This window comes from Patagioenas fasciata, chromosome 32 (assembly GCF_037038585.1).
Source record: "Patagioenas fasciata isolate bPatFas1 chromosome 32, bPatFas1.hap1, whole genome shotgun sequence".
Lineage (NCBI taxonomy): Eukaryota > Metazoa > Chordata > Aves > Columbiformes > Columbidae > Patagioenas > Patagioenas fasciata.
The window spans coordinates 2,774,853-2,797,703 of record NC_092551.1 but is presented as its reverse complement, the minus strand read 5'-3'; the positions used below and the strand labels follow the sequence as shown (position 1 = coordinate 2,797,703).

General features: G+C 60.0%; 1 protein-coding gene across 2 annotated transcripts; it reads left to right on the top strand.

Moving 5' to 3' along the window:
- The first annotated feature begins 3,468 nt into the window (after positions 1–3,468).
- On the top strand, positions 3,469–22,674 carry VAV1 (vav guanine nucleotide exchange factor 1). 2 transcript variants are annotated; one of them, XM_071800689.1, is made up of 27 exons: positions 3,469–3,674; positions 5,385–5,501; positions 5,587–5,645; positions 6,081–6,146; positions 6,937–7,045; positions 7,137–7,223; positions 8,262–8,330; positions 9,531–9,646; positions 11,162–11,258; positions 11,826–11,921; positions 12,568–12,636; positions 13,358–13,444; positions 13,965–14,050; positions 14,712–14,844; positions 15,408–15,517; positions 15,624–15,725; positions 16,542–16,639; positions 17,615–17,631; positions 18,262–18,301; positions 18,641–18,777; positions 19,534–19,599; positions 19,731–19,762; positions 20,370–20,486; positions 20,572–20,659; positions 20,764–20,875; positions 21,705–21,853; positions 22,563–22,674. In XM_071800689.1, exons 1-27 carry the CDS (start codon positions 3,471–3,473, stop codon positions 22,614–22,616), a joined length of 2,517 nt encoding a protein of 838 aa, XP_071656790.1. In that variant the 5' UTR covers positions 3,469–3,470; the 3' UTR covers positions 22,617–22,674. The 2 variants fall into 2 exon arrangements, with proteins under 2 accessions (XP_071656790.1, XP_065715371.1); XM_065859299.1 differs by having other exon boundaries at positions 20,761–20,875.
- The last annotated feature ends 177 nt before the right edge of the window (positions 22,675–22,851 follow it).

Below are 22,851 nucleotides of genomic sequence, written 5' to 3'. Positions count from 1 at the left end.
CCCGGACGCCTGGGTCCTTCCTCATTTCGGGGAAAGTGGTTGGCCGGGGGCCACGGGGGTTGCGACACCGCACGGGGCGGGGGGGGACAGGGAGGGACGTGACGGGAATGGGGGGACGTCAGGGGACATCAGGGGACACCGGGGATCCTCCTGGGTTGGGTGGGTGGGGGTGGGAAAGACCCGGACGCCTGGGTCCCTCCTGGCACCCAGGGCCCCCCTGAGCACTTGGCAGGACCCGGACGCCTGGGTCCCCCCTGGACCCGAACTCCTGGGTCCCTCCTGAAACCCAGAACCCCCCCTGAACACCTGGCAGGACCCGGACGCCTGGGTCCCCCTGGACCCGAACTCCTGGGTCCCCCCAAAGACCCTTGACAGATCCCGGACGCCTGGGTCCCCTCCATAACCCTCGGTAGGACCCGGATGCCTGGGTCCCTCCTGGGATCTATTGGGTCACCACACCCGGACACCAGGGTCCTCCATGAGACCCTCAGTGTGGGTGCAGGCCCCGGACGCCTGGGTCCCTTCCTGGACCCTTAGCAGGACCCGGATGCCTGGGTCCCCCCACGAGTCCCGGACGCCTGAGTCCCCCCCGGGGTCCCCCAACACACCCCAAATGCTTGGGTTCCCACAACTCCCGGATGCCTGGGTCCCCCACGACTTCCGGACGCCTGGGGCCCCCCTGGGGGCCCCCAACTGGCCCCGAACGCCTGGGTCCCCATAACACCTGGACATCTGGGTCCCCCCTGGGGCCTCCAACACGCCCCGAATGCCTGGGTCCCTCACAACTCCTGGGTGCCTGGGTTCCCTATTACTCCCGAACGCCTGGGTCCCCCCTGGGGCCCCCAACAGTCCCCGAATGCCTGGGTCCCCTATTATTCCAGGACGCCTGGGTCCCCCACGACTCCCGGACGCCTGGGTCCTCACTGGGACCCCCAACAGGCCCTGAACGCCTGGGTCCCCACAACTCCCAGATGCCTGGGTCCCCTATTACTCCCGGACGCCTGGGTCCCCCTGGAGCCCCCAACATGCCCCAAACGCCTGGGTCCCCACAACTCCCGGACGCCTGGGTCCACCCACGGGCCCCCCATTCCCCCACAAGCCGTCACCACACTGGGGCCCCCCGGGGAGCGGTGGCTCCTCCCTGGCCGCGGGAGGGACCCCGGCATCCGGCCACCGCCTCGGGGCTCCCATTGGCCCCCGCGGGCGCAGGCGCGGAAGCACCAGCACCATCACCTTCCGGCTCCGGTTCCTCAACGGGGCCACCAAGGCCTCATCTCCAGCGGTTCCTCCTCAAACGTGGTGGGTTTTGGGGGGGAAGAACCCCCCGGCTGTGGGACCCTCCCCAGAAGTGATTGAAGACCCATCTCCATTAGTTCCTCAGAAGAAATCATCCCACCTGGACCCCATCTCCATCAGCTGCTTGGAGAACATCCCACCAAGACCTCATCTCTATTGGTTCCTCTCCAATTGTGGTGGGTTTTGGGGGGGAAGGACCCCCCAGCTGTGGGACCCTCCCCAGAAGTGACTGAAGACCCATCTCCATTGGTTCCTCACCAGAAGTGGTTCCACCTGGACCTCATCTCCATCAACTGCTTGGAGAACATCCCACCAAGGCCTCATCTCTATTGGTTCCTCTGTCTCCACTGGTTCCTCATCTTCATCAGCTACTTGAAGAACATCCCCCCAAGGCCCCATCTCTCCAATTGTGGTGGGTTTTGTAGGGGGGGAAGGACTTCCTGGCTGTGGGACACTCCCCAGAAGTGATTGAAGACCCATCTCCATTGGTTCCTCACCAGAAGTGGTTCCACCTGGACCTCATCTCCATCAGCTCCCTAGAGAACACCCCACAAGGTCTCATCTCCATTGGGTTCATCCTCCAAGTGGTCCCACCTGGACCCAACTCCAGCAGGTACGTGGACAACATCCCACCAGGGCCTCATCTCTGTTGGTTCCTCACCAGACGTGGTGGTTTGGGGGGGAAGGACCCCCCAGTTGTAGGACCCTGCCCAAAAGTGATTGAAGACCCATCTCCATTGGCTTCTTCCTAGGGTGGCCCCACCAAGACCCATCTCTATTGGTTCCTCCTCAGACTCCATCCTACCAGGACCCATCTCCACTGGCTATTTGGACCCCATCTCACCAAGCCCCATCTCCATTGGCTCCATCCTTGAGTGGTCCCACCTGGACCCATCTACATTGGCTTCTTCCTGGACCCTATCCCACCAGGACCCATCTCCATTGGCTACTTGGACCCCATCCCACCAGGACCCATCTCCACTGGCTTCTTCCTGGACCCCATCCCACCAAGACCCATTTCCATCGGCTTCTTCCTAGAGTGCTACCACCAGGACCCACCTCCATTGGCTACTTGGACCTCATCTCACCAAACCCCATCTCCACCAGCTTCTTCTGGGTGTTCCCACCAAGCCCCATCTCCATTGGCTCCACCCTAGAGTGGTCCCACCTGGACCCATCTCCATCGGCTCCTTCCTGGACCCCATCCCACCAGGACCCATCTCCATTGGCTTCTTCCAAGGGTGGTCCCACCAAGACCCATCTCTATTGGTTCCTCCCCAGACTCCATCCTATCAGGACCCATCTCCACTGGCTACTTGGACACCACCCCACCAGGACCCATCTCCATTGGCTCCTTCCTGGACCCCATCCCACCAGGACCCATCTCCATTGGCTTCTTCCAAGGGTGGTCCCACCAAGACCCATCTCTATTGGTTCCTCCCCAGACTCCATCCTACCAGGACCCATCTCCACTGGCTACTTGAACACCACCCCACCAGGACCCATCTCCATCGGCTCCTTCCTGGACCCCATCCCAACAGGACCCATCTCCATTGGCTTCTTCCTCGGGTGGCCCCACCAAGACCCATCTCTATTGGTTCCTCCCCAGACTCCATCCCACCAGGACCCATCTCCACTGGCTACTTGAACACCACCCCACCAGGACCCATCTCCATTGGCTCCTTCCTGGACCCCATCCCACCAGGACCCATCTCCATTGGCTTCTTCCTCGGGTGGTCCCACCAAGACCCATCTCTATTGGTTCCTCCCCAGACTCCATCCCACCAGGACCCATCTCCACTGGCTACTTGGACACCACCCCACCAGGACCCATCTCCATTGGCTCCTTCCTGGACCCCATCCCACCAGGACCCATCTCCATTGGCTTCTTCCTCGGGTGGTCCCACCAAGACCCATCTCTATTGGTTTCTCCCCAGACTCCACCCCACCAGGACCCATCTCCACTGGCTACTTGGACACCACCCCACCAGGACCCATCTCCATTGGCTCCTTCCTAGAGCAGTCACACCAGGCTCCATCTCCACCAACTTCTTCTGGGTGGTCCCACCAAGCCCCATTTCCATTGGCTCCATCCTAGAGGGGACCCACCGAGCCCCGTCCCCATTGGCCGCCGCCCAGACCCCAGCGCGCGTCCCGCCGGAGCGGCGGGCGCCATGGAGGCGTGGCGGCAGTGCGCGCGGTGGCTGGTGGCCGCACGGGTGCTCCCGGCCGCTCACCGCGCCAGCGGCCCCGAGGGCCACGTGTGGGACCTGGCGCAGGCGCTGCGGGACGGGGTCCTGCTGTGTCACCTCCTCAATGCCTTGCTGCCCCGCGCTGTGTCCCCGCATGACATCTGTCCCCGCCCACAGATGTCACAGGTGAGACCCGGCCCGGGGGATGGGGACAATATGGGGACAATGCGGGGATGGGGACTGTGGTGGGAATGGGGGTGATGGTGATAAGAGGGTTGATGGTGACAGTGGGGGTAATGGTGGTGATGGGGGTGACAAGAGGGTCAATGGTGACAATGACAGATGGTGGGAATGGGGATGACAATGGTGACAAGAGGGTTGATGGTGACAATGGGGATAATGGTGGTGATGGGGGTGACAAGAGGGTCAATGGTGACAATGACAGATGGTGGGAATGGGGATGACAATGGTGACAAGAGGGTTGATGGTGACAATGGGGATAATGGTGGTGATGGGGGTGACAATGGGGATAATGGTGGTGATGGGGGTGACAAGAGGGTCAATGTTGACAAGGACATGGTGGGAATGGGGATGACAATGGTGACAAGAGGGTTGATGGTGATAATGGGGATAATGGTGGTGATGGGGGTGACAAGAGGGTCAATGGTGACAATGACAGATGGTGGGAATGGAGGTGACAAGAGGATCAATGGTGACAAGGGCGGATGGTGGCAATGGTGACAAGAGGGGCAATGGTGACAATGAAAGATGGTGGGAATGGCAGTGACAAGGGTGACAAGAGGGTCAATGGTGGTGATGGGGGTGGCAATGGTGACAAGAGGGTCGATGGTGACAATGAGGATCATGGTGGCGATGAGGGTGACAAGAGGATCATGGTGGCGATGAGGGTGACAAGAGGGTCAGTGGTGGTGATGAGGGTGACAAGAGGGTCAGTGGTGGCGATGAGGGTGACAAGAGGGTCAGTGGTGGTGATGGGGGTGACAATGGTGACAAGAGGGTCGATGGTGACAATGGGGGTAATGGTGGTGATGGGGGTGACAAGAGGGTCAATGGTGACAATGACAGATGGTGGGAATGGGGGTGACAAAAGTGACAAGAAGGTCAATGGTGACAATGAGAGATGGTGGGAATAGCAGTGACAAGGGTGACAAGAGGGTCAGTGGTGGTGATGGGGGTGACAATGGTGACAAGAGGCTTGATGGTGACAATGAGGATCATGGTGGCAATGGGGGTGACAAGAGGGTCAATGGTGACAATGACAGATGGTGGGAATGGGGGTGACAAGAGTGACAAGAAGGTCAATGGTGACAATGAGAGATGGTGGGAATAGCAGTGACAAGGGTGACAAGAGGGTCAGTGGTGGTGATGGGGGTGACAATGGTGACAAGAGGCTTGATGGTGACAATGAGGATCATGGTGGCAATGGGGGTGACAAGAGGGTCAATGGTGACAATGACAGATGGTGGGAATGGGGGTGACAAGGGTGACAAGAAGGTTGATGGTGACAATGGTAGATGTTTGGCAATGGTGACAAGAGGGTTGATGGTGACAAGGACAGGTGGTGGGAATGGTGACAAGAGGGTCAATGGTGGGAATGGGGGTGACAATGGTGACAAGAGGGTTGATGGTGACAATGGGGATAATGGTGGTGATGGGGGTGACAGTGGTGACAAGAGGGTCGATGGTGACAATGACAGATGGTGGTGATGGGGGTGACAATGATGGGATGATGGTGACAATGACAGAGATGCCACCAACGGTGGTGCCGATGGGATGACGGTGCCGATGGCCATGACGGTGCCAAGGGGGGTGCCGATGGGGGTCAGGGTGACACGGTGGTGACACGGGGGTGACACGGTGACGGTGCCACCGCAGTTCCTGTGCCTGAGGAACATCCGCACGTTCCTGAGCGCCTGCACCGACAAGTTGGGGCTCCCCAAGCACCGGCTCTTCGGGGCCTTCGACCTCTTCGACGTCCAGGACTTCGGCAAGGTAGGGACCCAGGCGTCCGGGGGGGACCCAGGCGTCCGGGAAGGACCCAGTCATCCGACTCTCGATGTCCCCTGTGTGTCCCCAGGTCATTGACACCCTCTCGACCATCTCCTGGACGCCCATCGCTCAGAGCAAAGGCCTCACGTGAGTGGAGGGGACCCAGGCGTCCGGGCTCGAGGGACCCAGGTGTCTGGGCCTTGAGGGACTCAGGCATCCGGGACCCCTTCCCGAGGGACCCAGGCATCCGGGGACTCGAGGGACCCAGGCGTCCGGGGATTGAGGGACCCAGGCGTCCAGGGCTCAAGGGACCCAGGTGTCCGGATCTTGAGGGACCCAGGCATCCGGGACCCAGGTGTCCGGGCCTTGAGGGACTCAGGTGTCCGGGCCTTGAGGGACCCAGGTGTCCAGGGCTCAAGGGACCCAGGCGTCCGGGCCTTGAGGGACTCAAGCATCCAGGACCCCTTCCTGAGGGACCCAGGCGTCCGGGCCTTGAGGGACCCAGGCGTTCAGGGCCTTGAAGGACCCAGGTGTCCGGGGCCCAAGGGACCCAGGCGTCCGGGTTGTGTCCCCCCTACCCAGGCCCTTCCCCACCGAAGACTGCATTGGGGACGATGACATCTACAGCGGCCTGTCCGACCTCATCGAGTGAGTGGGACGTACTGGTCCATACTGGTCCATACTGGGAGCAGCTTAAGGGGCTCTAGGGGGGCTCCTGGGGCACACTGGTCCATACTGGGGATAGGTTGGGGGGCTCTATGGGGATACTGGGCCATACTGGGGGCAGCTTAAGGGGCTCTAGGGGGTTTGAGGGGCATACTGGGCCATATGGGTCCATACTGGGGATAGATTTGGGGGTCTATGGGGGCTTGTGGGTCACAGTGGTCCATACTGGGGATAGATTGGGGGACTCCAGAGGGGATTTGACAGGGATACTGGGCCATACTGGGCCACAGTGGGGATAGGTTTGGGGGCTCTAGGGGGATACTGGTCCATACTGGTCCATAGTGGGGATAGGTTGGTGGGCTCTATGGGGGCTCGCGGTGTACACTGGTTCGTACTGGTCCATACTGGGGATAGGTTTGGGGGCTCTAAGGGGATACTGGTCCATAGTGGGGATAGGTTGGGGGGCTCTATGGGGGCTCGTGGTGCACACTGGTCCATACTGGTCCATACTGGGGATAGGTTTGGGGGCTCTAGGGGGATACTGGTCCATACTGGTCCATAGTGGGGATAGGTTGGGGGGCTCTATGGGGGCTTGCGGGACATACTGGGCCATACTGGGCCATACTGGGGATAGGTTGGGGGGCTCTATGGGGGCTCGCAGGGCACACTGGTCCATACTGGTCCATACTGGTCCATACTGGGGATAGGTTGGGGGGCTCTATGGGGGCTTGTGGGGCACACTGGTCCATACTGGTCCATACTGGGAGCACAGTGACACGGCCGAGGAGGATGACGAGCTGTACGACTGCGTGGAGGCCGAAGGGGAGGATGGGGACGACATCTACGAGGACCTGATGCGATCGGAGCCACCGACGGCCACCGTGGGTGTCACCTCCCCTTCCCGGACACCTGGGTCCGCTTCCCGGATGCCTGGGTCCCTCTCCCGGACGCCTGGGTCCCCTGTGTTTGCAGAAGGAACTGGATCGGAGGCTTTGCTGCCTCCAGGAGCTGCGGCAAACGGAGGAGAAGTACACACAGACCCTGGAGAGCATCTGCCAGGTGGGGACATTGGGGACATCGGGGACACTGGGGACATTGGGGGATAACGGGAACAATTCGGATGTTGGGGACAATGGGGATGTTGGGGACAATGGGGACATTGGGGACATGGAGACATTGGGGACAGTGGGACATGGAGATGTGGGGGACATTGAGGGCATTGGGGATGTTGGGAACAATGGGGACGTTGGGGGACAATGGGGACAAGGGGGATATGGAGATGTGGGGGACATTGGAGACAATGGGAATGTTGGGGACAATGGGGACAAGGGGGATATGGAGATGTGGGGGACGTTGGGGACAATAGGGACAATGGGGATGTTTGGGACGTTGGGGACATGGGGGACGTTGGGGACATGGGGGACGTTGGGGGCAATGGGGATGTTGGGGACAACAGGGACAATGGGAACAACAGGGATGTTGGGGACATTGGGATTGTTGGGGACATTGAGGACATGAGGGACATTGGGGACATCAGGGAAATAAGGGGACATTGGGGACATGGGGGGACATTTGGGACATTGGGGACATGGGTGAAATGGGGACATTGGGGACATGGAGACATTGGGGACAAGGGGGACATGGGAGACAAGGGGTGACATTGGGGACGTTGGGGACAATGGGGACATGGGGACACGGGGGACATTGGGGGCCATGGGGGTAAGGGGGGACACTGGGGACATTGGGGACATGGGTGAAATGGGGACATTGGGGACATGGAGACATTGAGGACAGAGAGGTTATGGAGATATTGGGGACATGGGGGACAAGGGGTGACACTGGGGACATTGGGGACAATGGGGACATGGGGAACATTGGGGACATGGGGAACAATGAGGACATTGGGGATGTTGGGGACATTTGGGACATTGTGGACACTTGGGACATGGGGACATGGGGCCATTGGGGACATGAGGACACTGGGGACACTGGGGCCATGGGGACACTGGGGCCATGGGGACACGGGGACATTGGGGACACGGCCCCGGGGCTCCCCAGTGCCTATCCCAGTGCTCCCAGTAAGTCCCAGTTCCCCAGCACTTCCTGCGGCCGCTGCGGCACTTCCTGCCACCCCAGGACCTGGAGAGCGTGTTCATCAACACCGAGGTGACCCCGGCACACCAGTGCTCCCAGTAACCTCCCAGTGCCCCCAGTAACCCCTCCCAGTGTTCCCAGTAAGTCCCAGTTCCCTCAGCACTTCCTGTCACCCCAGGACCTGGAGAGCGTGTTCATCAATACCGAGGTGACCCTGGCACACCAGTCACACCAGTAACCCCTCCCAGTAACCCTCCCAGTGCTCCCAGTAACACCAGTAACCCTCCCAGTGCTCCCAGTAACCCTCCCAGCGCTCCCAGTGCCGACCAGTAACCCCTCCCAGTGCTCCCAGTAACCCCTTCCAGTGCTCCCAGTAACCCCTCCCGGTGCTCTCAGTAACACCAGTAACCTTCCCAGTGCTCCCAGTGCCAAGCAGTAACCCTCCCAGTTCTCCCAGTAACCCTTCCAGTGCTCCCAGTACCGACCAGTGACCCCTCAGTGCTCCCAGTAACCCTCCCAGCGCTCCCAGTGCCGACCAGTAACCCCTTCCAGTGCTCCCAGTAACCCCTTCCAGTGCTCCCAGTAACCCCTCCCGGTGCTCTCAGTAATACCAGTAACCTTCCCAGTGCTCCCAGTAACCTTCCCAGTGCTCCCAGTGCCAAGCAGCAACCCTCCCAGTTCTCCCAGTAACCCTTCCAGTGCTCCCAGTACCGACCAGTGACCCCTCAGTGCTCCCAGTAACCCTCCCAGTGCTCCCAGTACTGACCAGTAACACCCAGTAACCCTCCCAGTGCTTCCAGTACTGACCACTAGTCCTTCCCAGTGCTCCCAGTAACCCTTCCCAGTGCTCCCAATACTGACCAGTAACACCCAGTAACCCTTCCCAGTGCTCCCAGTACCAACCAGTCACACACAGTAACCTGTCCCACTCCTCCCAGTGACCCCCTAGTGCTCCAGATAATCCTTTCCAGTGCTCCCAGTAACCCCCAGTAACCCACCCCAGTGCTCCCAGTAATGCCCCCCACTTCCTCTGGAAATGCTCAGTAACATCCCAGTAACATCCCAGTGCTCCCAGTAACCCTTCCCAGTCTTCCCATTAACATCCCAGTAACATCTCAGTAACATCCCAGTGCTCCCAGTAACATCCCAGTGCTCCCTGTAACTCTTCCCAGTCCTCCCAGTAACATCCCAGTAACAACTCAGTTACATCCCAGTGCTCCCAGTAGCATCCCAGTGCTCCCAGTAACTCTTTTTTGGGGTGTCCCCCCCCAGGAGCTGCTGCAGCTGCACCAGCAGTTTCTGGGGGAGCTGCGGGGGATACTGGGAGCAACTGGGAGCACTGGGGGGGCCCGCGGGCTGCCCCCCCTGTTCCTGAGCTACAAGAAGAGGTACTGGGGGAACTGGGAGGAACTGGGGGGAGGTTACTGGGAGTGCTGGGGGTACTGGGAGGAACTGAGGGGGGTTACTGGGAGTGCTGTGGGAACTGGGGAGACTGGGATGTACTGGGGGGAAGTGGGGGGGCTTACTGGGAGTGCTGGGGGAACTGGGGAGACTGGGATATACTGGGAGGAACTGGGGGCACTGGGAGCGGGGAGAGGCCCATTTTATGGCCTATTTTGGGCCCAATTTTGGGTCCATTTTGGGGTCAATTTGGGGCTATTTCATGGCTGATTTTTGGGCCAAATTGTCACCATTTTGGGCCCAACCTCAGAGCCATTTCAGGTCCAACTTCAAGCTCATTTTGAGGACAATTCTGTCAATTTTAGGTCCAATTTTGGATCCATTTTGGGTCCAATTTTGGATCCTTTTTGGGTCTGTTACCAACTCCAATCCCAAGCATTTTGGACCCAATATTGGGTCCGTTTTGGGGTCAATTTGGGGCTATTTCATGGCTGATATTTGGGCCAAATTCCCTCCATTTTGGGTCCAGCTTCAGGGCCATTTTAGGTCCAACTTCAAGCCCATTTTGGGCACAATTCTGTCCATTTTAGGTCCAGTTCTGGATCCATTTTGGGCCTGATACCAGTTCCAATCCCACCCATTTTGGGCCCAATTTTGGGTCCATTTTGGGGTCAATTTGGGGCTATTTCAGGGCTGATTTTTGGGCCAAATTCCCTACATTTTGGGTCCAGCTTCAGGGCCATTTTAGGTCCAACTTCAAGCCCATTTTGGGGACAATTCTGTCCATTTTAGGTCCAATTCTGGATCCATTTTGGGCCTGATACCAGTTCCAATCCCACCCATTTTGGGCCAAATTTTGGGTCTGTTTTGGGGTCAATTTGGGTCTGTTACCAACTCCAATCCCAAGCATTTTGGACCCAATATTGGGTCCATTTTGGGGTCAATTTGGGGCTATTTCATGGCTGATATTTGGGCCAAATTCCCTCCATTTTGGGCCCAGCTTCAGGGCCATTTTAGGTCCAACTTCAAGCCCATTTTAGGTCCAACTTCAAGCCCATTTTGGGCACAATTCTGTCCATTTTAGGTCCAGTTCTGGATCCATTTTTGGCCTGATACCAGTTCCAATCCCACCCATTTTGGGCCCAATTTTGGGCCCATTTGAGTCTATTCCAGAGCTGATTTTTGGGCCCAATTCTCTCCATTTTGGGCCCAACTTCAGGCCCATTTTGGGGACAATTCTGTCCATTTCAGGTCCAATTCTGGATCCATTTGAGTCCATTTCTCTCCATCTTGGGCCTGTTACCAACTCCAACCCCAACCATTTTGCACCCAATTTTGGGGTCCATTTGTGTCTATTCCAGGGCTGATTTTTTGGGCCCAGTTCTCTTCATTTTGGGCCCAACTTCAGGGCCATTTCAGGTCCAACCTCAAGGCCATTTTGGGTTCAATTTGGTGGCGTTTTGGGTGGATTTGGGTGGATTTGGGGTGATTTTTGCCCGCAGGTTCCTGCTCTATGGCCGCTACTGCAGCCAAGTGGAGTCGGCCGCCCGGCGCCTGGACCAGTTGGCCACCAACACCGACCTGCGCATGAAACTGCGGGTGCGCCCGGACGCCTGGGTCCTTCTATGGGACCCCCCCAAACCCCCCTTGGACCCCCTTGAACCTCCAAGTCCCCCCTGAACCCCCAAATCCCCCCACCCACAAGCTCCCCATGAAGCTGCGGGTACGCCCGGACGCCTGGGTCCCTTCCATGGGACACCCCCATGACCCCTGTGACGCCCTTGACCCTACATGATCCCACATGACCTCTGTGACCCCTTCGACCCTTGTGACCCCACATGACCTCCCATGACCCCCCTTGACCCCTGTGACCTCCCTTGACCCCTGTGACCCCACATGACCCCTGTGATCCCTTTGACTTTTGTGACCCCCATAACCCCCTTGACCCCCGTGACCCCCCTTGACCCCTGTGACCCCACATGACCTCCCATTACCCCCTTGACCCCTGTGACTCCACATGACTCCTGTGATCCCCTTGACCCCTGTAACCCACATGACCCCGTGACCCCACATGACACCCTTGACCCCTGTGACCCCCCTTGACCCCACATGACCTCCATGATCCCCTTGACCCCTCGTGACCCCTGTGACCCCCCATGACCCCAGGAGTGCTCCCAAAGAGCCAACAACGGGCGCTTCTCCCTGCGGGATCTGCTGATGGTGCCCATGCAGCGAGTGCTCAAGTACCACCTGCTGCTGCAGGTCTGGCCCTGGGGGCATGCCTGGGTCCCCTGGGGCATGCCTGGGTCCCCTGGGGAGGGAGGGGTACACTTGAGGCATGCCTGGGTCCTCTGAGACATGCCTGGGTCCCCTGGGGCATGCCTGGGTCCCTTGGAGCGGGAGGGGTACACCTGGGTCCCCTGGGTTCTCTGGGGCACTCCTGGGCTCCTTGGGGAGGAAGGGGCATGCCTGGGTCCTGTGGGGCATACCTGGGTCCCTTGGGACATGTCTGGGTCCCTTGGGGAGGAAGGGGTATGCCCGGGTTCCTTGGGGATGTGGGGGCATGCCTGGGTCCCTTGGGGCACACCTGGGTCCCTCAGGGAGAGAGGGACACACCTGGTGCATACCTGGGTCCTCTGGGGCATGCCTGGGTCCCTTGGGGATGTGGGGGCACACCTGGGTCCCTTGGGGCATGCCTGGGTCCCTTGGGGAAGAAAAGGGATGCCTGGGTCCTCTGGGGCATGCTTGGGTCCCTTGGGGCACACCTGGGTCCCTCAGGGATGTGTGGGCACACCTGGGTCCCTTGGGGCACGCCTGGGTCCCATTCCAGGGGGGTTCTACCCGTTATCCCTCAGGGGGGGCCCGGATGCCTGGGTCCCTGCCGAGACCTCTGACCTCTGACCCCCAGGAGCTGGTGAAGTTGACCCCGGAGCCAACGGAGCGGGAGAACCTGCGGGGGGCGCTGGACGCCATGAGGGTGGATTTGGGGGGTCCTTGGGGGGGTTTGGGGGGTCCTGGTGGGTTTTGGGGGGTCCTGGGGGGGGTTTGGGAGGTCCTGGAGGTGGTTGGGGGGGGTTTGGGGGGGTCCTGGGGGATTTTGGGGGGTCCAGGGGAGGATCCTGGAGGCATCTTGGGGAAGTTTGGGGGGTTATTGGGGGGTCCTGGAGACATCTTGGGGGAGTCTTAGGGGGTCCTGAGGGAGTTTGGGGGGACCCGGGCGGGTATTTGGGTGTACTGGGGGATATTGGGGGGTTTTGGGGGTCCCAGAGGGTCCTGAGGGGTCTTGGGGAGGTTTGGGAGTGTCTTAGGGGGTCCTGATGGGTTTTGGGGGGGTCTTGGGAGATTTTGGGTGAGTCCCAGGGGGTCTTGGGAGTCCTGGGGTTACTTGGGGGGTCCTGGTGGGTTTTGGGGGTCCTGGGCTATCTTAGGGGATCCTGGTGGGTTTTGGGGGGTCTCAGGGGGATCTTGGGATGTCTGGGGGGTCCTGGGGGTTTGGGGTTGTCTGGGGAATTTGGGGGTGTCTGGGGGGGTTTTGGGGTGTCTGGGGGGTCCCTGGTGAGGTTTGGGGGAGTTCTGGGGGGGTTTTGGGGTGTCCTTGGGTGTCTGGGGTTGGTTGGGGTGTCCGGGGGGGGTTTGGGGTGTCCTGGGGGTCCCTGGGGGTGTTGTTTTTTTTGGGGAGGTCTGACTGTGCCCCCCAGGATTTGGCTCAATGTGTGAACGAGGTGAAACGGGACAACGAGACCCTCAAACAGCTGACGAGCGTCCAGCTCTGTCTGCACAACATGGTGGGGACCCCAAAATGCCCGCCGGGACCCCCCCAAAGCCCCCCAAATCCCCTGGGACCCCCCCAAAACTTCCCCTGCACCTCCAAACACCCCCAGTGTCCAGCTCTGCCTGCACAACATGGTGGGGACCGCCCCCATGTCCCTGTGTCCCCTCCATGTCCCTCGTGTCCCCATGTTCCCCCATGTCCCCATATCCCCCTTATCCCCAAAACCCCATGTCCCCCCATGTCCCCCCATGTCCCCATGTCCCCATATCCCCATGTCCCCCCATATCCTAATGTCCCCCACGGGACACATGTCCCCATGTCCCCATATCCTCATGTCCCCCCATGTCCCCCATATCCCCCATATCCCCCCCATGCCCCTCTGTCCCCCATATTCCCACCATGTCCCTCTGTCCCCAATGTCCCCCCATGTCCCCCCACATCCCCCCATATCCCCCTGTCCCCATGTCTCCCCATGTCTTCCCATGTCCCCATGTCACCCCATGTCCCTGCATTGTCCCCATGTCCCCATGCAGCCGCAGTCCCTGGCTCAGTTCGGTCGCCCCAAAATCGATGGGGAGCTGAAGGTCTCCAGCACCGAGAGGCGCTCCAAGGTGGACAGGTGGGACGGGGACATGGGGACACCGTGGGGACACGGTGGGGAGACCCATGGGGACACGGGGACGCCATGGGGAGACACATGGGGACAAGACAAGAACATGAGGACACCACAAAGACACCATGGGGATACCACAGGGACATGGGGACACCCATGGGGACATCATGGGGAGAACATGGGGACACCACAGGGTGACCCATGGGGACACCACAAGAACATGGGGACACCCATGGGGACACCACAGGGAGACCCACAAGGACATGGGGACACCATGGAAACAACACAAAGAGAATGGGGACACCACAAGAACATGGGGACACTCATGGGCACACCACAGGGAGACCCATAGGGACATGGGGACACCCTAGGGGACTCCATGGGGACACCACAGGGAGACCCACAGGGACACTGGGACACCATGGAGATACCACAAGGAGAATGGGGACACCACCAGAACCTGGGGACACCCTTGGGGACACCCTTGGGGACACCACAGGGCCATGGGGACACCATGGGGACAGCACAAGGAGACCCACGGGACACCCACAGGGACAGACAGATGGGAACACAAGGACACCCTGGGGACACCCCAAGGCACGCGGTGGCCCTGGTGACACCCCGTGGCGTTTGGTGGCCGTGATGTCACCCATGTCCATGTCCCCAGGTACGGGTTCCTCCTGGACAAGGCCCTGATCATCTGCAAGCGCCGTGGGGACAACTACGAGGCCAAGGACGTGGTGGACCTGCAGAGCCACCAGCTGCGCGACGGTGGCCTCGGGCCCCGTGACGGCAAGAAGGTACCACAGGGAACAGGTGGTGGCCCAAAGGGCAGGTCTGGTGGCCCAAAAGCCAGGTCTGGTTGGCCCAAAGTCTTCGGTGACCCAAGTGTCCACATCTGGTGGCCCAAGTATCCAAGTCCTTGGTGGCCTCAAGTGTCCACATCTGGTGGCCCAAGTATCCCAGTCCTTGGTGGTCCAAGTGCCCACATCTGGTGGCCCAAGTATCCCAGTCCTTGGTGACCCAAGTGTCCACATCTGGTGGCCCCAAGTGTCCAAGTCCTTGGTGGCCCCAAGTGTCCACATCAGGTGACCCAAAGGTCCAGGTCTGGTGGCCCAGGTGTCCAAATCCTTGGTGGTCCAAGTGTCCACATCTGGTGGACCTCAACATCCAGATCCTTGGTGTCCCAGGTGTCCATGTCCTTGGTGGACGTGGACAAATCCTGGTGGCCCCAGGAATGGGGTCCCTGGTGGCTGCAGGTGTCTGGGGGTGGGGAACCCAGGGATCCATGTGGTGAGGAACCCAGGCGTCCGGGGGTGAGGAACCCAGGCGTCCGGGCACCGCTGAGCCCCATTCCCCGCAGTGGAGCCACACGTTCCTGCTCATCGCCACCGCCGGGCTCCAGGGCTATGAGCTCTTCTTCAAGACCCACGAGCTGAAGAAGAAGTGGCTGGAACAGTTTGAGATGGCCCTGTAGGTGCCCAGCACCCATGGGTGGGGGTCCCGTCCTCATTGGTGGCCCTGGGGGGTGAAACCATTTGCCCCCCAGTAGCCCCATATCCCCCACGTCTCTTGGTAGCTCCAACATCTTCCCCGAACACGCATTGGCCGACGGGCACGAGTTCCAGATGTTCTCCTTCGAGGACACCACGTCCTGCAGGGCCTGCCAGATGTTGTTGAGGTGGGACCCCCAAAATTATGGCCCGTTTGGGGGGGACAGGGTGATATGAAGAAGGGGATTTGGGGGGTGGAGTTCAAGGTTGGTCAATGGTTGGGTGGGGTCAAAGGGGGTTGATGGTTGGGTGGGAGTTGATGGTTGGGTGGGTGTCAAGGGTTGGGTGGGGTCAAGGGTTGGGTGGGGTCAAAGGGGGTCGATGGTTGGGTGGGAGTCGATGGTTGGGTGGGGGTCAAGGATTGGGTGGGGGTCAAGGGTTGGGTGGGAGTCGATGGTTGGGTGGGTGTCAAGGGTTGGGTGGGGTCAATGGTTGGGTGCGGTCAAAGGGGGTCGATGGTTGGGTGGGAGTTGATGGTTGGGTGGGTGTCAAGGGTTGGGTGGGGTCAATGGTTGGGTGGAGGTCAAAGGTTGATCAATGTTTGGGTGGGGTCAAAGGTTGGGTGGAGGTCGAAGGTTGGTCAAGGGTTGGGTGGGGGTCAAGGGTTGGGTGGGGGTCGATGGTTGGGTGGGGTCAATGGTTGGGTGGGGTCAAGGGTTGGGTGGAGGTCAAAGGTTGGTCAAGGGTTGAGTGGGGTCAAAGGTTGGGTGGAGGTCAAAGGTTGGTCAAGGGTTGGGTGGGGGTCGATGGTTGGGTGGGGTCAAAGGTTGGGTGGGTGGAGTCCCGGGTGGGCCAAAGCCACCATGGGCCAATCCCAGGCCGGATCAAACCCGAGGTGGTTGATCCTGGTGGGCCCCAGGCCAACACGGGGGCTCGAGGCCTGGGATTGGCTGTGGGGCGCGGGGGCGTCCCCTCCCGCTCACCGTGTCCCCCTGTGTCCCCAGGGGCACGTTCTACCAGGGCTATCGCTGCAGCCGCTGCCGTGCCCCCGCGCACAAGGAGTGTCTGGGCAGGATGGGGCCCTGCGGGAAGGGCGGGGCAGGTGAGCGGCATCATGGGATGGGGGGACGGGGAGAGAGGTTTGGGGGAGCGGGGCCTTGTGGGATACAAGATGGTGGACGCAGAGCCGGGGATTGTGGGGGTACGAGATGGCTGACCTGAGTGTTATGGGGTATGAGATGGCTGACGTGAGCAGGGGGTTGTGGGAGACAAGATGGCCGACACAGAGCCAGGGATTGTGGGGTACAAGATGGCTGATGTGAGCAGGACATATTGGGATACAAGATGGCCGACATGGGCAGGGGATTTTGGGGTACAAGATGGTGGACGCTGAGCTGGGGATTGTGGGATCCAAGATGGCTGATGTGAGCAGGGGATTGTGGGATACAAGATGGCAGACTCAGAGCCAGGGATTGTGGGAGCCAAGATGGCCTACATGAGCATTATGGGATACAAGATGGCTGACATGAGCAGGGCATTTTGGGATGCAAGATGTCTGATGTGAGCAGGGGATTGTGGGGTACAAGGTGGCTGACATGGTACAGTGCATTGTGGGATACAATATGGCGGACACAGAGCCAGGGATTGTGGGATATAAGATGGCTGATGTGAGCATTATTGGGATCCAAGATGGCTGATATGGTGCAGGGGATTGTGGGATCCAAGATGGCTGATGTGAGCAGGGGATTGTGGGATATGAAATGGCCAACTGGGCAATTATGGGATCCAAGATGGCGGACACAGAGCCAGGGATTGTGGGATCCAAGATGGCCGACATGAGCAGCAGGGGATCCAAGATGGCCGCCATGAGCAGGGCATTGTGGGATCCAAGATGGCCGACAAGGCACAGTGCACTGTGGGATCCAAGATGGCGAACACAGAGTAGGGGATTGTGGGATCCAAGATGGCTGACGCAAGCATCATGGGTGTTAATGGGCGATAATGGGTGTTAATGAACGTTAATGAGTGTTAATTAGTGCTAATTAGCCCGGTAACGAGCGTTTCCTCTTTTCCACAGACCCCGGAACCCGGAAGGTACCGGCGGGAACTGGGAAAATGGGGCAAAATGGGCGGGGATGGGTCAAAATGGGCGGGAAACGGGTCGAAATTGGCGGGAAATGGGTCGAAATTGGCGGGAAATGGGTCGAAATGGGCGGGAAACGGGTCGGAAATGGGTCAAAATGTGCGGGAATGGGTCAAAATGGGCGGGAACGAGTCAAAATGGGTGGGAAATGGGCAGGAATGGGTCAAAATGGGGGGAAATGGGATCAAAATGGGGGAAACGGGGCAGAATGGGCGGGAATTGGTCAAAATGGGCGGGAACTGGTCAAAATGGGCGGGAACGGGTCAAAATGGGTGGGAAATGGGCAGGAATGGGTCAAAATGGGGGGAAATGGGATCAAAATGGGGGAAACGGGGCAGAATGGGCGGGAATTGGTCAAAATGGGCGGGAACTGGTAAAAATGGGAGGGAACTGGTCCAAATGGGCAGGAATGGGTCCAAATGGGCGGGAATGGAGGGAAATGGGCAAAAATGGGTCAAAATGGGCAGGAACTGGTCAAAATGGGAGGGAACTGGTCAAAATGGGCGGAAAACAGGTCAAAATGGGCAAAAATTGTTCAAAATGGGTGGAAATGGGTCCTGACCGGGTCTCGTTGTCCCCAGAACAAGTCGCCGCGGCCGCAGCCTGAGCCAGGACACCTGGGTGAGGACACGACCCGGACGCCTGGGTCCCCCGGACGCCTGGGTCCTCATTGGGAGGGGCAAAGGGAAGGGTCCACACTGGGGTGTCTGGGTCCCCCGGACGCCTGGGTCCTTGTGTGAGGGGCAAAGGGGAGGGTCCACACCCAGATGCCTGGGTCCCAATATTGGGGAGGGGAGGTCCACGCCCGGACGCCTGGGTCCACCCGGACACCTGGGTCCTCATGTTCAGGGGGGTGTCCATGTCCCAGATGCCTGGGTCCTCATGTTCAGGGGGTGTCAGACCCGGACGCCTGGGTTCCCCGGACGCCTGGGTCCCTCCCTATGGACTGTCCCCCCCCAGGGCTCCCCAAGATGGAGGCCACGCAGCCATACGGGGGTGTCCCCCCCCCACCGGGGTCCCTGGGGAACCCCCTGCGCCTCAGCCCTGGGGACGTCCTGGAGGTGACGGTGGCCGAGGCCGAGCAGCTCTGGTGGCAGGTGGGGACAGAGCGCTGTGCGCCCCCCCATGTCTCCTCCATATCCCCCATGTCCCCCCCATGTCCCCCCATGATGTTCTCATGTCTCCCCATGTCCCCCCAATGTCCCCTGATCTTCTTGTGTCACCCCAGTGTCCCCAATGTCCCTCCCAAGTCCCCACAATGTCCCCCTAACCCCGTATCCCCGCCATGTCCCCTGATGTCCCCTGATGTCCTCCTGTCACCCCGATGTCCCCACATCCCTCCCAATGTCCCCCCATATCCCCTGATGTCCCCCCCATGTCCCCTGAAGTCCTTGTGTCACTCCAGTGTCCCCAATGTCCCTACGTCCCCCCTCCCAAGTCCTCCCAGTGTCCCCCCCTCCCCAGGTCTCCTGATGTCCCCCTATGTCCCCTCATGTCCCCATAACCCCCCAGTGTCCCTACATCATTCTCAAGTCCCCTCATGTCCCCACATCACCCTATTGTCCCCAATGTCCCCTCATGTTGTCCCCACGTCCCCTGATGTCCCCCCCACATCCCCCCAGTGTCCCCACATCCCCCCAGTGTCCCCTCGTATCCCCACGTCCCCTCGTGTCCCCACGTCCCCTCATGTCCTCACGTCCACCCAGTGTCCCCATGTCCTCCCTACGCCCCCACCATGTCCCCTGATGTCCCCCCCACGTCCCCCCAGTGTCCCTATGTCCCCCCAGTGTCCCCATGTCCCCCCAGTGTCCCCAAGTCCCCCCCACAATGTCCCCACATCCCTTTGTCCCTAGGGCAGGAACTTGGCCACCGGTGACCTGGGCTGGTTCCCCTGCGCCACCGTCAGACCCTTCGTCCCCGTGAGTTGTGGGGACCCCAAAACTGTCCCCGGGGACCCCCAGAAATGTCCTCGAGGAGCCCCTGAGATCTGGGGGTGTCCTGGGCTCTGGGGGTGTCACCTTCTTGTCCCCAAATCTGCTTCTGTCCCCAGGTGCCGCTGCCGGATCTGTCCGTCTACCCCTGGTTGGTGTCGGGGGCCCTGGGGACCCCCAAATCCTCTCCTGGGACCCCCAAATCCTCCCATGGGCCCCAAATCCTTTCCTGGGACCCCAAATCCTTTCCTGGGACCCCCAAATCCTCTTCTGGGTCCCCAAATCTTCCTGTTGCCCCCAAATCCTCCTGTGGGCTCTGGGGACCCCAAATCCTCCTCTGGGACCCCAAATCCTCCTCTGGGTCCCCAAATCTTCCCATTGGCCCCCAAATCCTCCTGGGGCCCCTGGGGACCCCAAATCCTTCCCTGAGCCCCCACAACCCCTGGGGATCCCTCCAAATCCTCTCCTGGTTCCCCAAATCCTCCCCTGGCCCCCAAATCCTTCCCTGAGCCTCCAAATTCCCCTCTGGGAGCCTAAATCCTCCCCTGGGTCCCCAAATCTTCCTGTGGGCCCCCAAATCCTCCTGTGGGCTCTGGAGACCCCAAAACCCCATCAACCCTCCACACGGTCACCCCAAACTCTCCTGTTTTCCCCCCCAAATTCTCCATCCATGTGTCCCCCAGCCCCCCAACCCCCCCCCAAATCCCCTGGGGTGCCATTTTGGGGGGTTCAGGACCCCATGCCCCCCACATCTATAGGTTCGCCGGCCCCATGGAGCGCGGGGAGGCCGAGGAGGCGCTGGCCCCACGTTCGGACGGCGCGTTCCTGGTGCGGCAACGGGCGAAGGACGGCGGCGAATACGCCATCAGCATCAAGTAATGGGGGGACACACATGTTTTTTGGGGTGTCACAAGGGTGGGGGACACCCTGAGGGGTCGCCCCACCGCGTCCCACCCCCAGGTTCCGTGGGGAGGTGAAGCACATCAAGGTGATGACCGGGGAAGGGTTGTTCCGCGTCACCGACAAAAAGGCGTTCAAGGGGTTGGTGGTGAGTCTTGGGGACCCCTCCAGATGTTTGGGGACAACCCAGATGTTTGGGGACCCCTCTGTGGGTTGAGGGGCTGGTGGTGACCCCCAGATGGTCTCCAGGAGTTGGTGGAGTTCTACCAGCGCCATTCGCTCCGGGATTGCTTCAAGGCGCTGGACACAACGTTGACTGTGGCCTTCAAGGAGCCCGAGAGGCGTGTGGGGCCATGGGCGCACGGTGGGACATGGGGACAAAGCGGGGACACGGGGGGGTCCCAGAGGAGGGGTGAGGTGGGGTGGAGGTGATGGGGTCCCACCACCATGATGAGGGTGGGATGGAGGTGGTGGGGTCCATCGTTGTGGGGTGGAGATGATGGAGTCCCACCGTTGGGGTCAGGGTGGGATGGAGGTGATGGGGTCCCACCATTGGGGTTGTGGGGGGATGGAGGTGGTGGGGTCTGACCATTGGGGTCAGGGTGGGGTGGAGATTATGGGGTCCTGCTATTGGGGTCAGGGTGGGGTGGAGATAATGGGGGTCCCACCATTGGGGTCGTGGTGGGGTGGAGATGATGGGATCCTACCATTGGGGTCAGGATGGGGTGGAGATGATGGGGTCTGACCATTGGGGTCAGGGTGGGGTGGAGATGATGGGGGTCCCACCATTGGGGTCGTGGTGGGATGGGCGTGATGGGTTGGGTTGAGGGACCAATGGTCAAGAGGGACCAAGTGGGGCACGTGGGACAAGGGGACATTTGGGTCATGGAGTCACCTCATTGGCGATGGCCACGGTTGGGTTGCGTGACCAACGGCCAAGAGGCACCAAGGGGACAGTTGGATCATGGAGTCGCCTCATTGGTGATGGCCAAGGTTGGGTTGAGTGACCAACAGCCAAGAGGCACCAAGGGGACAGTTGGATCATGGAGTCGCCTCATTGGTGATGGCCAAGGTTGGGTTGAGTGACCAAGTACCATGGGAGGGTCGATGGGACACAACAACCACGAGAAGGAGATGGAGGGACCGTGGTGGCCCCGAGGTGGCCCCGAGGGACCCCATGTCCTTGTCCCCAGGCGCCGTGCGCAGCTTCGGCTCGGCCAAGGCCCGGTACGACTTCAGCGCCCGCGACCGCACGGAGCTGACGCTGCGGGAGGGCGACGTGATCCGTGTCCTCAGCAAGAAGGGCCACCCGGGCTGGTGGAAGGGGGAGATCTACGGACGGGTAGGACCCCCACGTGTGGCGCCCGAGCTCCAGCACCTGCTCCCATGTGTCCTTGACCCATCATGTCCTTCTTCTCCCATATCCTTCTCCCAACATGTCCATCTTCTCCCAATGTGTCCTTCTTCCATCGTGTCCTCCTTGTCCCATTTTGTCCTCCTGCTCCCAATGTGTCCTCCTTGTCCCAACATGTCCTTCTTGTCCCATCGTGTCCTCCTTGCCCCATCGTGTTCTTCTGCTCCCCATGTGTCCTTCACCCATTGTGTCCTTCTCCCATGTCCCTCTCCCATCGTGTCCTTCTTCTCCCAATGTGTCCTTCTTGTCCCAACATGTCCTCCTTGTCCCAATGTGTCCTTATTGTCCCATCATGTCTTCCTTGTCCCATCATGTCCTCCTTGTCCCATCATGTCCTCCTTGTCCCAACATGTCCTCCTACTCCCAACGTGTCCTTCTTGTCCCATTGTGTCCTTATTGTCCCATCATGTCCTTCTTCTCCCAATGTGTTCTTCTTATACCATCGTGTCCTTGTCCCAACATGTCCTTCTTGTACCATTGTGTCCTTCTTCCAACGTGTCCTTCTTGTGCCAACGTGTCCTTCTTGTCCCATCGTGTTCCTTCTCCTTCCATCGTGTCCTTCATCTCCCATTGTGTCCTCCTTGTCCCAACATGTCCCATCGTGTCCTTCATCTCCCACTGTGTCCTTCTCCCCCAGGTCGGATGGTTCCCCGCCAACTATGTGGATGAAGATTACTCGGAGTATTGCTGACCACAGACCCCCCATCCCATCCCATCCCATCCCATCCCATCCCATCCCATCCCGTCCCCCAGGAGGGACAATAAACGAGGACGAGGACGAGGACGAGTCATGGGGTCAAGTTCTGTGGGAAGGGACCCAGGCGTCTGGGTAGAGGTGACACCCCAGGGTCGATGTCCCTAAGAAGGGACCCAGGCATCCGGGTGGAGGTGGCCATGGGGTTGATTTCCCCAAGAAGGAACCCAGG